Source organism: Emys orbicularis, chromosome 2 (genome assembly GCF_028017835.1).
Source record: "Emys orbicularis isolate rEmyOrb1 chromosome 2, rEmyOrb1.hap1, whole genome shotgun sequence".
NCBI classification, from domain to species: domain Eukaryota; kingdom Metazoa; phylum Chordata; order Testudines; family Emydidae; genus Emys; species Emys orbicularis.
In genome coordinates this window covers 106,856,613-106,870,154 of record NC_088684.1, presented here as the reverse complement: position 1 = coordinate 106,870,154, position 13,542 = coordinate 106,856,613, and the positions used below count along the sequence as shown (strand labels likewise).

General features: G+C 46.4%; 1 protein-coding gene across 1 annotated transcript; it reads right to left on the bottom strand.

The window, feature by feature from the left end:
* Nucleotides 1-2,777: 2,777 nt before the first annotated feature.
* On the bottom strand, nt 2,778-12,875 carry ARMH2 (armadillo like helical domain containing 2). The gene is made up of 2 exons (XM_065398329.1): nt 12,674-12,875; nt 2,778-3,223 (listed from the first exon to the last, which is right to left on the bottom strand). The coding sequence occupies exons 1-2, from the start codon at nt 12,873-12,875 to the stop codon at nt 2,778-2,780; spliced, it is 648 nt and encodes a 215-aa protein (XP_065254401.1).
* Nucleotides 12,876-13,542: the final 667 nt, after the last annotated feature.

Here is a 13,542-nt window from a genome sequence, read left to right as displayed (position 1 = left end):
TGAAAATGTGAGTTCTGTTTCTGAAGTCAAACAAGTTAATGTTTAAAAAATATTTAGTCATAATTTACCACTTGAATTTTCTCCAAAAAAAGTAAATGAAATAATATAACAAAACACTCTGTACAGCTCTCTTACATGTGTTAGAAAAAATGTACAAAATACCCACTTTGTAGAGTCCCTGAATGTACCTGCCATACACCTTATGTATTTTCTTTATATAAAGTAGTGTGTGTTTATAAGGAGGGTAGAAACTGGCTTGTATTTTCTCAGATGTATGCGGCCTGTCACAAGCAAGTTTTCAACAAGTTAAACATCTCAATCATAAATGAATACATTTAGTTTGCATTTACAATTTGTGGTATTTTTGGGACAAAAATGTTTCACGTCAAATACAACATGAAATACAGTATTTGAAAACAATTCAAATCATCTTTGTAATTTTAAAAGACAGTGATCATCAGGAAAAGGAGGGGAAGAGAAAGGTAAGAGATCAGAGCAGGCCATCCTAACAGTGGGGCAGGAGAAGAAGCAACTATTGCTGCCTTTAAAGGTGAGAAGTGATGGATTGCAATTGACATGTAGAGGGAGTGAATATCACATTCTTGCTCCTATCATAGCAATGGTTTGTTCACCTACTGTTCTCAAACATCAAGCAGTAGATCCTTAAAAGGCTACTAGTGTGTGAGCATAGAAAGCTTAGTAGCACTGGAATCAAGGAAATGGTATCCGATATAGCCATATCTTACAGCCTTAAGGCCTTTCAAATGCTCCTTCTCCCCTTTGATAAAACACTTTGGGATCTAGATGAAGATTTCTATATGAGCAAAGTATATTTAAAAAAAAAAAAAAAAAAACCCACCTCAACCCTACCACCTTAAAGTTTATTATCTGTTCATCGGTGATCAATGCGTAAGTGTGTCTGTCGGGGGAAGGGGTGGCCATAGTTGCTCAAATGAGCCACTGTGTTCTAAACAAGTTTAAGGCTAGATGTGCACATCTGGAAGCTCTGAGTCGAAACTTAATACAGTAACTCATCACTTAGTCGTCCCAGTTAACATTGTTTCATTCTAGGTTGCTGATCTATTAGAGAACATACTCATTTAAATTTGTGCAATGTTCCGTTATAAGGTTGTATGGCTTGCCCTGGACCGCCTATCTGCCTGGCATTCCACTCGGGGGCTTGCCACGCTCTTCCCGCCCAGCACTGCTGCTGAGTGGGGTTGGGGCATGGGGGCTTGCCCCATTCTGCCTGTCTGGTGTTCCGGTTGGGGCGCGGGGGCTTACCCCACTCTGTCTGCCTGGCATTCTAGCCAGGGAGCAGGCAAGCCCTCGACCCCGCTCCCTGGCAGGAGCGCTGGGTGGGCAGAGCTGGGCAAGTCCCTGTGCCCCAACCCCACTATGCCTCTGCCTCAAGCAAACTTCACAATCATCATTGGTGAGTACAGTATTGTTTGATTAAAATTATTTAAAACTTGTACTGTATGTATATAATGCCTTTTGTCTGATTAAAAAAATTTCCCTGGAACCTAAGCCCCACTATTGACATTAATTCTTATGGGGAAATTGGATTTGCTTAACATCATTTCGCTTAAAGTATCATTTTTCAGGAACCATAACTGCAACATTAAGCGAAGAGTTACCGTATGTACTTTCAAAGGACTGTATCAAAACAGGTGCAGTTGTTTTGAAAACTTTAATGGGAGAGGTTCCCAAAGCACTTCCTGCTTTATGAGCTGTACCCAGCATGTACAGCAGTGAGGGGGACCTTTCCCAGAAAACGCTCTTCAGTTTATAGGGCAGGCATTGACCTAGAAGGTCTGTAAGAGAGCCTGGCAACAGGTTTTTGATTGGGACAGAGAGGCTCTTTGATATCTCCATGTGATTTAAAAAGATTCACAGTCCTGGCTCTGTTCATTGGGACTATTTGTCTGTGTAATTGTTTGGAGCATTCAGTCTTATGATAGTAAACTCTTCAGGACAGGGACTTTGTCTTTATACATGTTTGTAAAGCACCTGGCATGCTGCACACATTTTGTAAATCAATCTCATGCTTCATGTTTTCAAGACCTTGCTCTCTCTTCAAATATCCTATTTTATTGTAAAGGCATGCACCGAGGAGTGGGTAGTAGAGGGAGGCTAGTTTCCTGAAAGGTTCCTGAGCCAGTGCAGGGGAGAATAGATTTGTGTGTGTGTGTGTGTGTGTGTGTGTGGGGCGGGGGGGTGTTAATATTGATGTATCTTAGTATTCCTTTAGAGTCTGATACTAGCCATTTATTGTAATGTCAATAGGAGCAAGCCTTTTAGAAAGAAGCAATGTGCACTTCCCCAAGTTCTGCTGAATCAATATGCTGACTAGCGTCTTCAGACATATCACATCCTGTTGGGGCTATGGTGCACCAAGGTCACACTAACCCCTGCTCCAGCCTAGTATTCAAGAGAGTATTAGTCTGGAATCCTTTGAAGTGACTGTGCAGGGTGTGTTAGGAAGGGAAAGGAGAAGAGAGGTTTTTAGTAAGGCATTGGCTGGGGAAAATGAACCTGATGGCAGATTACCTGTTCTGTAATGTAGTCCTGACTTTCCAGGGGGGGGGGGGAGAGGGTGAATAATGGATGAGCATAGGAGCTGAGCTAGGTCCTGTTAATTTTTTAAATTCCAAACTAGTTCTTGGGGGATGGGGAAGAGGAAGAGTGACATTATTTAATTTGTCTTCATTTTCTTTATTATGCCATGTACATAGTTCACACATTATAACAATCTTTGAGAGGGTTATTTCATTTTAAATACCAGAAGTAAGTTGACCTTTGTGAAATCCCAAAAGGGAAAATAGTACTGCTGCATAATTATCTGGCCAGCCAGACCATTCCATGCTAGACAGGATTTTCAGCTTTGTTTCCAGCAGTTGACCTCCCAATTCTTGGAGTATTCTGATGTAAGGGATATTGTTGCAACAAAGGACAGTCAGAAGGTAACAAACCCAGAACTTAACCATGGTAATATGGTTGCTAGCTGGGGATGAATTTTCATCTTCAATGAGACAAACAAAAAGAACATCAGCAAGATTCAGATCTTTTACCTTGTTTTGGTTACTGTAATTTATATAGCAAATACCACACAGCCCTTGGAGCACCAGGATCCTCACATTTGCTGAAGTACCTGGCATGTGCAAGATATCAATTAGGTCCTGGATGTATTCTGAGGCATGCATTCCAGCATTTGGCCCACCTGCAATTGAAGAAGCTATCTTTATCTCTAGTAGGTCCTTGGCTAGTTAATCATTTGCATGTACATTGGAAATTCCGAGCTAAGTCTACCATAGAACCTTTAAATTAGTTCCCTTGTGTTGGAACATACCTAATCCATTGTGCACCATTAAGTAAACTACTGTATAGGTGAAGGATAGCCATGAGGCTGAGGCCCCGTCTACACTGGCAAGTTTGTGCACAATAAAGCAGCTTTGAGCGCTGTAACTCCCGAGGTGTACACACTGCCAAGCCACTTAGTGCGCAGAAACTGCACACATTCAGCGGTCTAAAAAAACCACCCCAACGAGAGGCGTACAGCTTTCTGCGCCGGGGCTACAGCACTGCACTGCCAGCGTAAACACCATGGTGACTACAGCGCTGCAATTGGCCTCCAGGAGGTGTCCGATAATGCCTGTTCTCACCTCTCTGGCCATCGGTTTGAACTCTACTGCCCTGCCCTCAGGTGACCAACCGTCAGCCCCACCCCATACATTCCTTTGCAAATTTGAAAGTCCCCTTCCTGTTTGCTCGGTGATGTGCGCAGTGGTCTCAGCGCATCTTTCCAGGTGGCCATGCCTGCTCCATGCACCAGGTGGTTCCCCCCCCCCCCCCCCCCCCCCACACACACACACTTGGAGCAAGGCTAAGCTGCTGGACCTCATTGGCATTTGGGGAGAGGAGGCAGTGCAGTCACAGCTGCGCTCCAGCCGTTGGAATTATGGTACCTACGGACAGATTTCTAGATACATGATAGAAAAGGGCCATGACCGGGACACATTGCAGTGCAGGGTCAAAGTGAAGGAGCTGCGGAACGCCTACCACAAGGCACAGGAGGCAAACCGCCGTTCCAGTGCTGTGCCCACGAGCTGCCGGTTCTACAAAGAGCTGGACTTGATACTCGGTGGTGACCCCACCTCCACTGCGAAGGACCCTGTGGATACTTCGTTGGTTTGCGGGCCAGTCGTGAGTGGACCAAGCCAGGAGGAGGCAATCTTGGATGAAGTGGGGCAGGGCCGTCCTTACCTATATGCAAAGTATGCGGCTGCGTAGGGCACTAGGAAATGTGGGGCACCAAAGTTCCTGGTGCCCTGCACAGCTGCGTGCTGCTCCAGCCCCAGCTCTGGCTCTAACCCAGGGCCCTCTCCCCTTCTCTGCTCCAGCCCCGCCTCTTCCCGGCCCTGCCCAGCTCCACCTCCACTTCCCTGAGCTCTGCAGCAGGGCCGGGGCTGCACTCACCGGCAGCGAGAGTGCAAGTGACCCGGCCGCAGCCAGACCACTGGTGAGTGCTGGGGGGTGGTTCCCCCCTGCTCCCCAAGCCAGCCCTGCCCTCCCCCCCCCCCCCACAGAGGCCTGGGACCCGCTCCTCCCCCTGTGGAGGCCTGGGTGCCCCTCCCACCCCGCGGAGGCTTGGGACCTGCTCCCCCCCCTGCGGAGGCCTGGGGCCAGCCCCCCCCCCTCTCCCCCTCCATGGAGGCCTGGGGCCAGCTGCCCCCCCCCCCAGAGGCTTGGGACCTGCTCCCACCCCGTGGAGGCCTGGGGCCTGCTCCTCGTCCGCCCTTCACCTATGGAGGCCTGGGGGCCAGAAATGCATGCAGTCAGAGCTCTTTTCTACCCTGGAGGAGCCTAGCCAGTCACAGTAGTCGGATCTTGGCAAAGTGCAAGCAGGAGAGGAGGCTCCTGGTAAGTGGATCTGACTTTGGGAATTGCTGAAACGAGTTGGGGGCAGGAGGGTTGCAGAAAGCAGGCTTGTCTCCCACCTCATGCCTAGTTTGAACGGCAGAACAGGCTGTTGATACACTCCCTCACTTCATGGGAATCTCCTTCAGAGATCTCCAGGAAACTCTCATGGAGATATTGGGCAATCTGCTGCCGCAGGTTCCTCGGCAGAGCTTCTTTGTTTCTTGCCCCATTAATGGTAACTTTCCCATGCCATTGTGCCCTCACGGGGGGGGGGGGGGAAAGAGGCATTGCTGCATGCAGGTTAGCTGCAAAGGGGCCAGGGCGGAAGCTGCAGGCTTGGAGAAGACCCTCCCTTGATTCCCTGCTCACCCTCAGCAGCAAGATCTCTTCCATAATGATCACCTCCTGTGGAAAGTGTGGGGACAGGAATGATTATCAGGCCCACCCTACAGTGCTGGCTCTCCCCAAGAGCCACCTGCCCAACGTACAGCAGGGTCCAAGAACAGCGATTTACCATGCCCCTGCGGCTACTCACCATTTTGGGGGTCTTGTGGCTTTTGTGTGCTTGCCTGGGGTCAGCCAGTTAGTGACAGGTGTGTGAGTACTGGCTGTGTTTTAAAGCACTGAAACAGTGTTGTCTGTGTTGCAAACAATACTGCTTCTGTAAAATGTATTTAAACTTCTCAGAGATGAGCTTGGGAGCACAGCCTCCCTCTTTATCGGCGGCAGAATGGTTGCAAAGAATTAGGAAGCATCCAAGAAGAACTAAGGAGGACTTTATGCGTGAGGTTATGATGCACTCCGCCGCCGAGAAAAAGGAATTGAAGGAGTGGCGGGACAGCGAGAAGAGGGACCGAAAGGAGAACGCAGTACACCAGAAAGAAGCCACGGAGCGGCTCTTATCAGTTATGGAGCGCCAAGCGGACATGCTCCAGGCGGTACTAGCTCTTCAAACCGAGCACCTCCGTGCCCGCCTTCCCCAGCAGCTGCTGTCGCAAAACTCTTTCCCATGCGTGCCCCCCCACACACACACCCTGCCAACACACTCTTATCAACCCCTTGGCTCCAGTTTGTACCTGCTGCATTCTACTCCTACCTGGTCACAGTCCAGCCCTGTGGACTCACTGCACTCAACACCTGTCCCTCTGTAGTTTAGCCCTGCTGAAGTACAGCACCCATGGCATTGTACTCCAAAGGAGAAGGTTGGGTATGATCCCTGGACATACACAAATCTGTAGTCATCCCTGGACCTCTCCGCCTCTTGAGACCTTCTCTTCCCCCATCCCCCTCCCTGCTGATGATTTTTTTTCATTTGATTCTCTCCTCTGGTTGTTGTCTTTGAATAAAAGAATTGTTTGTTTGAAAGCAATCTTTATTCTATTAAGTGAAAGCAAAAAGAGACTGCAAAGCAACATGCAATTATGTTAAGTCCCCTTCTTGCATCATGTGCACCAATCACCTCCTTACAAGCACTGCAGTCCTGAGCACAGCAACACATATTAGTGGCTTTCAGCTTCAAATTGCTGCCTCAAAGCATCCTTGATCCTTATAGCCCTGCACTGTGCCCCTCTAATAGCCGTAGTCTCTGGCTGTTCAAACTCAGTCTCCAGGTGCTGAGCCGCTGTGGTCCGGTGCTGAGAGAAGCTTTTACCCTTCCCTTCACAAATATTATGGAGCATACAGCACGCGGCTATAAGCATAGGAATAGTGTCATCGGCCATGTCCAGCTTCCCCTACAGGCATCGCCAGCGGGCTTTTAAATGGCCAAATGCACACTCAAGTCATTCTGCGCTTGCTCAGCTTGTTGTTGAACTGCTTCTTGCTGCTGTCAAATTGCCCCGTGTATGGCTTCATGAACCACGGCATTAAGGGTTAAGTGGGGTCTCCCAAGATCACAATGGGCATTTCGACTTCCCCTACAGTGATCATCTGGTCTGGGAAGAAAGTCCCTGCTTGCAGCTTCCTGAACAGGCCAGTGTTCCGAAAGATGTGTGCGTCATGCACCTTTCCGGGCCAGCCTGCGTTAATGTCTGTGAAACGCCCATGGTGATCCACAAGCGCCTGGAGAACCATTGAGAAATACCCCTTGCGATTAATGTACTCGGTGGCTAGGTGGTCTGGTGCCAGAATTGGAATGTGCGTGCCATGTATTGCCCCTCCGCAGTTAAGAAAGCCCATTTGTGCAAAGCCATCCACAATTTCACGTATGTTGCCCACAGTCACTGTCTTTTGGAGCGGGATGCGATTAATGGCCCTGCACACTTCCATCAACACGACTGCAACAGTCGACTTTCTCACTCCGAACTGGTTAGTGACCGATTGGTAGCAGTCTGGAGTAGCCAGCTTCCACAGTGCAATCGCTACGTGCTTCTCCAGCGACAGGGCAGCTCTCATTCTCATGTCCTTACATCGCAGGGCTAGGGTGAGTTCATCACACAGTCCCATGAATGTGGCTTTCCTCATCTGAAAGTTCTGCAGCCACTGCTTGTCATCCCAGACATGCATCACGATGTGATCCCACCACTCAGTGCTTGTTTCCCCGAGACCAAAAGCAGCGTTCCACTGTGGTCAGCACCTCCATGAATGACACAAGCGTTCTCGTGTCAGAGCTAGTATGTGTGGCGAGATCAATGTCACACTCCTTTTGCCTTTGTAGTTTAAGGAATAACTCCACTGACACTCGTGACGTGTTGGTCAGTGCGAGCAGCATTCTGGTCAACAGTTTGGGATCCATTCCTGCAGCCAGAAAGAGGCAGGAGAGGGCGTGCAGTTCACAAACTGTTGAAAGATGATGCCAAATGAGGATAGAAGCACAGGGATTGCTGGGATGCGAAGCAATGCATTACGGGGCATTGGGACAGGGAACAGGATGCCCTGTGACCCCTTCTGCCTTCCCACAAGTCTTAGTGGCAAAAGAGAAAGAGGTGCTCTGTGGGATAGGTGCCCAGGGTGCACCGCTCCGAATAGCACCGCAAGTGCTGCAAGTGTGAACACGCTATTGCGCAGGCAGCTGTCAGTGTGAACACACAACAGTGGTTTTCCTTCAGTGCTCTCTGAGCGGTGCTAAAACTGCCGGTGCTGTAACTTTGCAAGTGTAGGTGTGCCCTAAATTGTAGAACTGGGAGATGAAACGTACAGGTTCTCTTCCTCTCTCTGCCACATGCTTTGTGACCTTGGTCAGGCCACTTGGACCCAGATCCTCAAAATCTTAGGTACCTAACTCTTATTGATTTCAATGGCAGTTAGGCACTTAAATTCCTTTGAGGATCTGGGCTTTAACCTTTCAGTGCACCAATTTCAGTATCTGAAACATGGGGCCAATATTTGCATATGCCCACAGGGGTGTTGTGATTAATTAAAAATGTTTACAAAGCACTCGAAATATGCTCTAAAAGTGCAGAGTTGGATTTATTACAATATATTCTCCCAAGAATCCTCACATACTTTTAATTTGTGTATTAATTTGAAAAGTATCCTATGTAAGAATTAGCAATATATATAAAATCAGTGATAGTCACTTGACACATCCTGTATGTGTATACACACAAACTACATCTAGTATATATGTAAACTACTTCCTATACATACTGTAGGCTGTTTATGGTTTGTGTGGTAAATAAATAGGGAACACGTTTATGGAATGCAGCTGTGTTACGAAAGCAACACTACTTAGCAGGTGAAGAGAAGAACTTGATATCCAATTAAACTGCAGTGGGAATTTAGTTTGGCAGGATAAAATTACCAGTGATAGAATCTGAATATATTGGGCCTGCTTTTCAAAAAGCTAGGCACACCATTGTGCCTCTTCATTGGGCAGCTGGCTGACTTTCCTTCTCACATTGCTCATTGCAATAACTCCTCTCATTGCCTTAAAGGAATAGGGGGCCTGTCTGCTTCTATGCTGTGGTCCTAGCGTGTCTTACTTGAACTGTGCTCTGATGAGCTACAGGTTTGCCAGATTGGGAGTTAGACTCCCCTCAGATCTCAGAGATTTCAGCAGGGATTGTTTGTGCAGAGATTCAGCATAGAAACAGCTGGACCCTGATTTTTTTATAGTAGGAAATAAGGGTACTTAAAAGTAGTATAGGGGAAGAGGAGCTTATTTACTGGCAAATAAGGCCAAGTAACAATGAAAGTTAAAAATTAAAAACCCATTCTACCCAAGGCATAACATCTGAAGGCGTATGCATTATACATACTCCCTTCTGTTTGGTTTTTATTTTGTTTAACACTTCCCAGGAATGTATTGTTTTTTGTTATAAAAAATGAAAAGAGAGGTGAAAAATGGTGCAAAAAAATTTATCTCAGTTTTCTGGGTAAACGTTGAGGCTAATGTTGGGGGGATGGGAGGACAGAAAAACAGCAACAATTAGCGAAAAGTAAGGATATTGAGAGTAAAAGCAGCTTAATGCTGTTTTATTTCATGAACTAGTAACAGTACGTACATATGCACATGTATGCATCTATATGTGTGTATCTTCCATTATATTGCCTTACTTAGCAGACAGCTTCACATTTTCACTTAGATTAATTTATTATTAACATCTATCTAATGTATTGGAATTTCTTAACATAATCAGTATTTTCATATACGTAAGTGATCCAAAACTTGAGCAAAAATTGGTAAAAAAACAAATAATAGCTTTTGTAAAACCTGGGAAACTTTCCTTAAAAATCAGTAAAAACTGAAAATGAAGGGCTTTTATTATACTATAATGGCTTCTTGGAAGGGCTACTGAAATCCCTTAGTATTTGGCACTTAGTTGCCTACCCGAGGCATGTTGGTCTAATGTGTTTATTTTCTAGATTGCACATGTATAAATATGTTCATCAGCAAAGAGGATACACAGTGCATTATTTACTGTTCTTAAGTGGTATTTCTGCATGTCCTGAGGACATTCTGCACCAAAAAATTAAAAATTCTGCACACAGTATTTTAAAATTCTGCAAGTTTTATTTGTCAATGAATAAATGTGGAGGCTCCAGCATGGCAGTGTGGAGCACAGGCCACTGGCTGTACGAAGGTGGGAGATAACCCTGCACCACCCCCACCCCCGGGACACACTCAGTGGTGAAGCTGCACCTGACACAGCATAAGGCCTGGACTTGCCCACACCCTGGGGCTCTGTGCCAGGCACACCAGGTGTGGGGCAGGCAGGCTCAACCAGGCAAGATCCAAGTGTGGAGGGGCTCAGTGTGGAGGGATAAAGGTGTGGGGATGAGAGGCTTCTGTGTGGGACAATCTAGGTGCAGGCAGCTCAGTGGGGGGGATCTGGATGCACAGAGGCTCATTGGGGTCAGTGTCGGGGTCTGGATGTGGTGACTCAAGGTGATGTGGGAAGGGGGCTCATTACTGGAGGTTTGAGTGCAGGGAACTCAGTGGGGGGAGTGGTCTGGGTGCAGGGGTTGAGGTTCAGTGGGGTGGGGTTCAGGTATGCAGTGCTAGGGGGGTTCTGGATGTATGGGGTGAGGGTTGGCAGGGGTGTCTGGGTATGAGAGGTCTGGATGCACAGGGATTAGGTGGATGGGGGAGCAGCTCCCCGTACAATGATCCCTCCCCCCCACAGCTGAGGAGCGATGGGGGCAGGAAGCAGGGGTGGATGCTGAGCTTCCTGTAGCTGGGGGAGGTTGCTGGGGGTAGGTCTGACACAGCCCCAGCCACTCCTTACAGGGGCAGAGGAAGTCCCGTCCTCTCCTGCCTCCAGCCCAGCCAGGACTAGCAGCTGATCCGGGCTCAAGGTAGGTGCCACTGGCTGGGATGTCCTCAGCCCCTGGGTGATTTACCTCTCTTCTGGCTGCCTGAAACAATGTACCTGCACTGCTAGGGAGTGGTGCGTGACTGCTCTTGCAACTTCCCTTTGCTTCCCTGTCAGAAAGTCATTTTTTTCTGTGGGGAAGCAAAGAAATCTGCAGGGGACATGAATTCTGCACATGCACAGTGGCGCAGAATTCCCCCAGGAGTAGTTTGTGTTTTTTCAGAACTGCATTTGAAATTGGGGGCTAGCAATTTGAAAATCTGCTGAGCCTTTGAGCTGCTTACAGTCTGTTGTTGTTTAATCTGATTCTGATATTTATCATCTTTATTTCCTGCTAGAGGGCATATTTATCACACATTATTTTTCCTTTTTATCAGAACAATAGCACATTGCAATTCAAAAAAAGGATTGCATGTCCTAAAAAAACATTTGGGGTCTTTGTCTAAGGAATAAATGCTTAGAAGGCACCTTGTGGCATCACTGATTACTAAAATGCAATCTAGTTATATAAGGGTAAATCTGTCACTGCCCCCTCTTCTCTCTCCTCCTTCCCCTTCCCCACCATTCCCCCTCGGTCAATGCAGAATTCACTGCATGCTGCAAAACCAATGTGGTATCATTGAAGAGCGGCAGTAGTGGGACAGAATTTGGGGATCTCAAACCAGTTGTGCACAGCTACATGGATTAGCCATGTAATCCAGCAACACAGGCAGGTTGAGGGAAGAGTTGAGAGCAGGCTCAGTAATGTTACCGGTCCACCAGTCATTCCCATCAAAGAGCTGCAGCTCAGCTTCAGAGAACATCTTCCCGCACAAACTCATTAGGTCTCTCCAGTGCCCAGTCTGGTTGATTGGGCTGTGCAGTGGGGTCAGGATTTGCCATTTAATGCAATGAAACTGTCAGTGGCAGCAGATGGAATAGACTGGAAATAACTTCAGAACAAGAACCACTGGTTGTCTTTCTTGCAAATGACAGGTATCAGAGTGGTAGCTGTGTTAGTCTGTATCAGCAAAAACAACGAGGAGTACTTGTGGCACCTTAAAGACTAACAAATTTATTTGGGCATAAGCTTTTGTGGGCTAGAACAGAGTAAAAGCATCTCTGCATTAGTTTTGGGCTGATAGGCCTTTTTTAGTGGCAAAAATATTCATTTAAGTGAGCATTTTAAAATGCAGATGTTACAAGTGATGGTGATTTACGTGGGTTCTTGGGCACTGTTGTTGCATAAATCCACTGACTGCTGCCAGTCTGGCTTCTGAACTTGGCTGAGCTATTCTCTAGAAAACTTGGCCAGATTGCAGAACACATGATGAGTGAGTTACACGTAAATTTTCTGTGGAAAAAATTGTGTGATGGAGACATCATGTTCATTAGATCTCTCATTCCATGACTGGCCTTCCTATTCCAGATGGCCAAAAACCTGACTTTCACATCTACTGAACCACTTTCTTTTTGAGTTTTTGGCTGACTTTACACTCCCCAAAGTAATAGAATATCTGCCAGCAGTGTGTACTTGGATCACAACATACCAGTAACTTTTCTCTGTACTTTTTCTAACATTTAGAAGGAGGAAGGTCTCCTCTACCCACAGTGGTACTATGACTTTAATTAACGTATCACATTTTTGAACATTGATGGCAACTGATTATGAATATTTCTGACAATTATAGTAGGCTTGCTGTCTGGCAGGCTCAGAGAACCCCTTCTTTTCTTAAACAAGCTCACTATATTATTACTATTTATCCTTACAGTTCATACAGTTTTAAACTGTAGTGCAGTGGTTCTCAACCAGGGGTATGCGTACCCCTGGGGTATGCAGAGATCTTCCAGGGGGTATGTCAATTCATCTAGATATTTGCCTAGTTTTTCAACAAGCTACATGAAAAGCACTAGCCTTATTTTAGCACATATATGAAACTGCAGATTTAAATTATACTGAAATAGCAAACAAGAAAGCAGAAGAAATATTTCAACAAGCCAGTTTGCCTTGTTACCTGTGTACGCTAGCAGTCCAATATTTTTTGCAGCTTCGGCTCTCTGTTCCAGGGGTAGTTGTGTGTTCCTCACATTGGTGCCATATCTAACAATTTTTTGCTTATGAAAAATGCTGCCAGTTGGATTGTAGGGCTCTTCCTTCACAGAAGAGAAAAAGGTTTTGATGTAAGTTTCATAACAAGTTTGGAGCTTCTTAAACATACTTTCAGTGACTCCTCAAGGAGTTGTCCTTAATGACTTTCTTCAATGTGTGTAGAAATCTGTATGCTCTGAAATTAAATAGGAAACAGCTGGAAAGCAACAGTATTCTGATTTTGAAGAAAATAATTCAGGTTAGTAACTAAGCAACACTTTAGAATGAAGTTAATAAACAGAATGAAAAATGGAAGCAGCTCTTTGTTGTAACACAGAATCTGATGACATCAGAGGATTTATTTTAGCAAATGAATGTTCTATGCCCTAATGCCCCCATTTCATTGTAACACATCATCTTCAGATGTCTGAATGTAAATGTGTTCAGCTGGTTTAAAACAGGGGTTCTCAAACTGGGAGTCGGGACCCCTCAGAGGGTCGTGAGGTTATTACATGGGGGGGGGGTGCGAGCTGTCAGCCTCCACCCCAAACCCCACTTTGCCTCCAGCATTTATAATGGTGTTAAATATATAAACAAGTGTTTTTAATTTATAAGGGGGGGGTCGCACTCAGAGGCTTGCTATGTGAAAGGGGTCACCAGTATAATAGTTTGAGAACCACTGGTTTAAAACAACGTGTGCAGCATGCTATTGTTGGCCGCTCGAGGGGCTCGAGGGGACATCAAAGGTCCGTCGCCCGGTGTGCTTGGCACCAATAAAGACACCGAGGGGAGAAA

What these genes read in the sequence shown, in the direction of transcription:
- ARMH2 (XM_065398329.1), bottom strand. Translation starts at nt 12,875, where the DNA reads ATGTTTAAGAAGCTCCAAACTTGTTATGAAACTTACATCAAAACCTTT. An exon ending in TGGACTGCTAGCGTACACAG is followed by an intron (nt 3,224 to 12,673) that starts GTAACAAGGCAA and finishes CTTCAATTGCAG; the next exon opens with GTGGGCCAAATGCTGGAATG.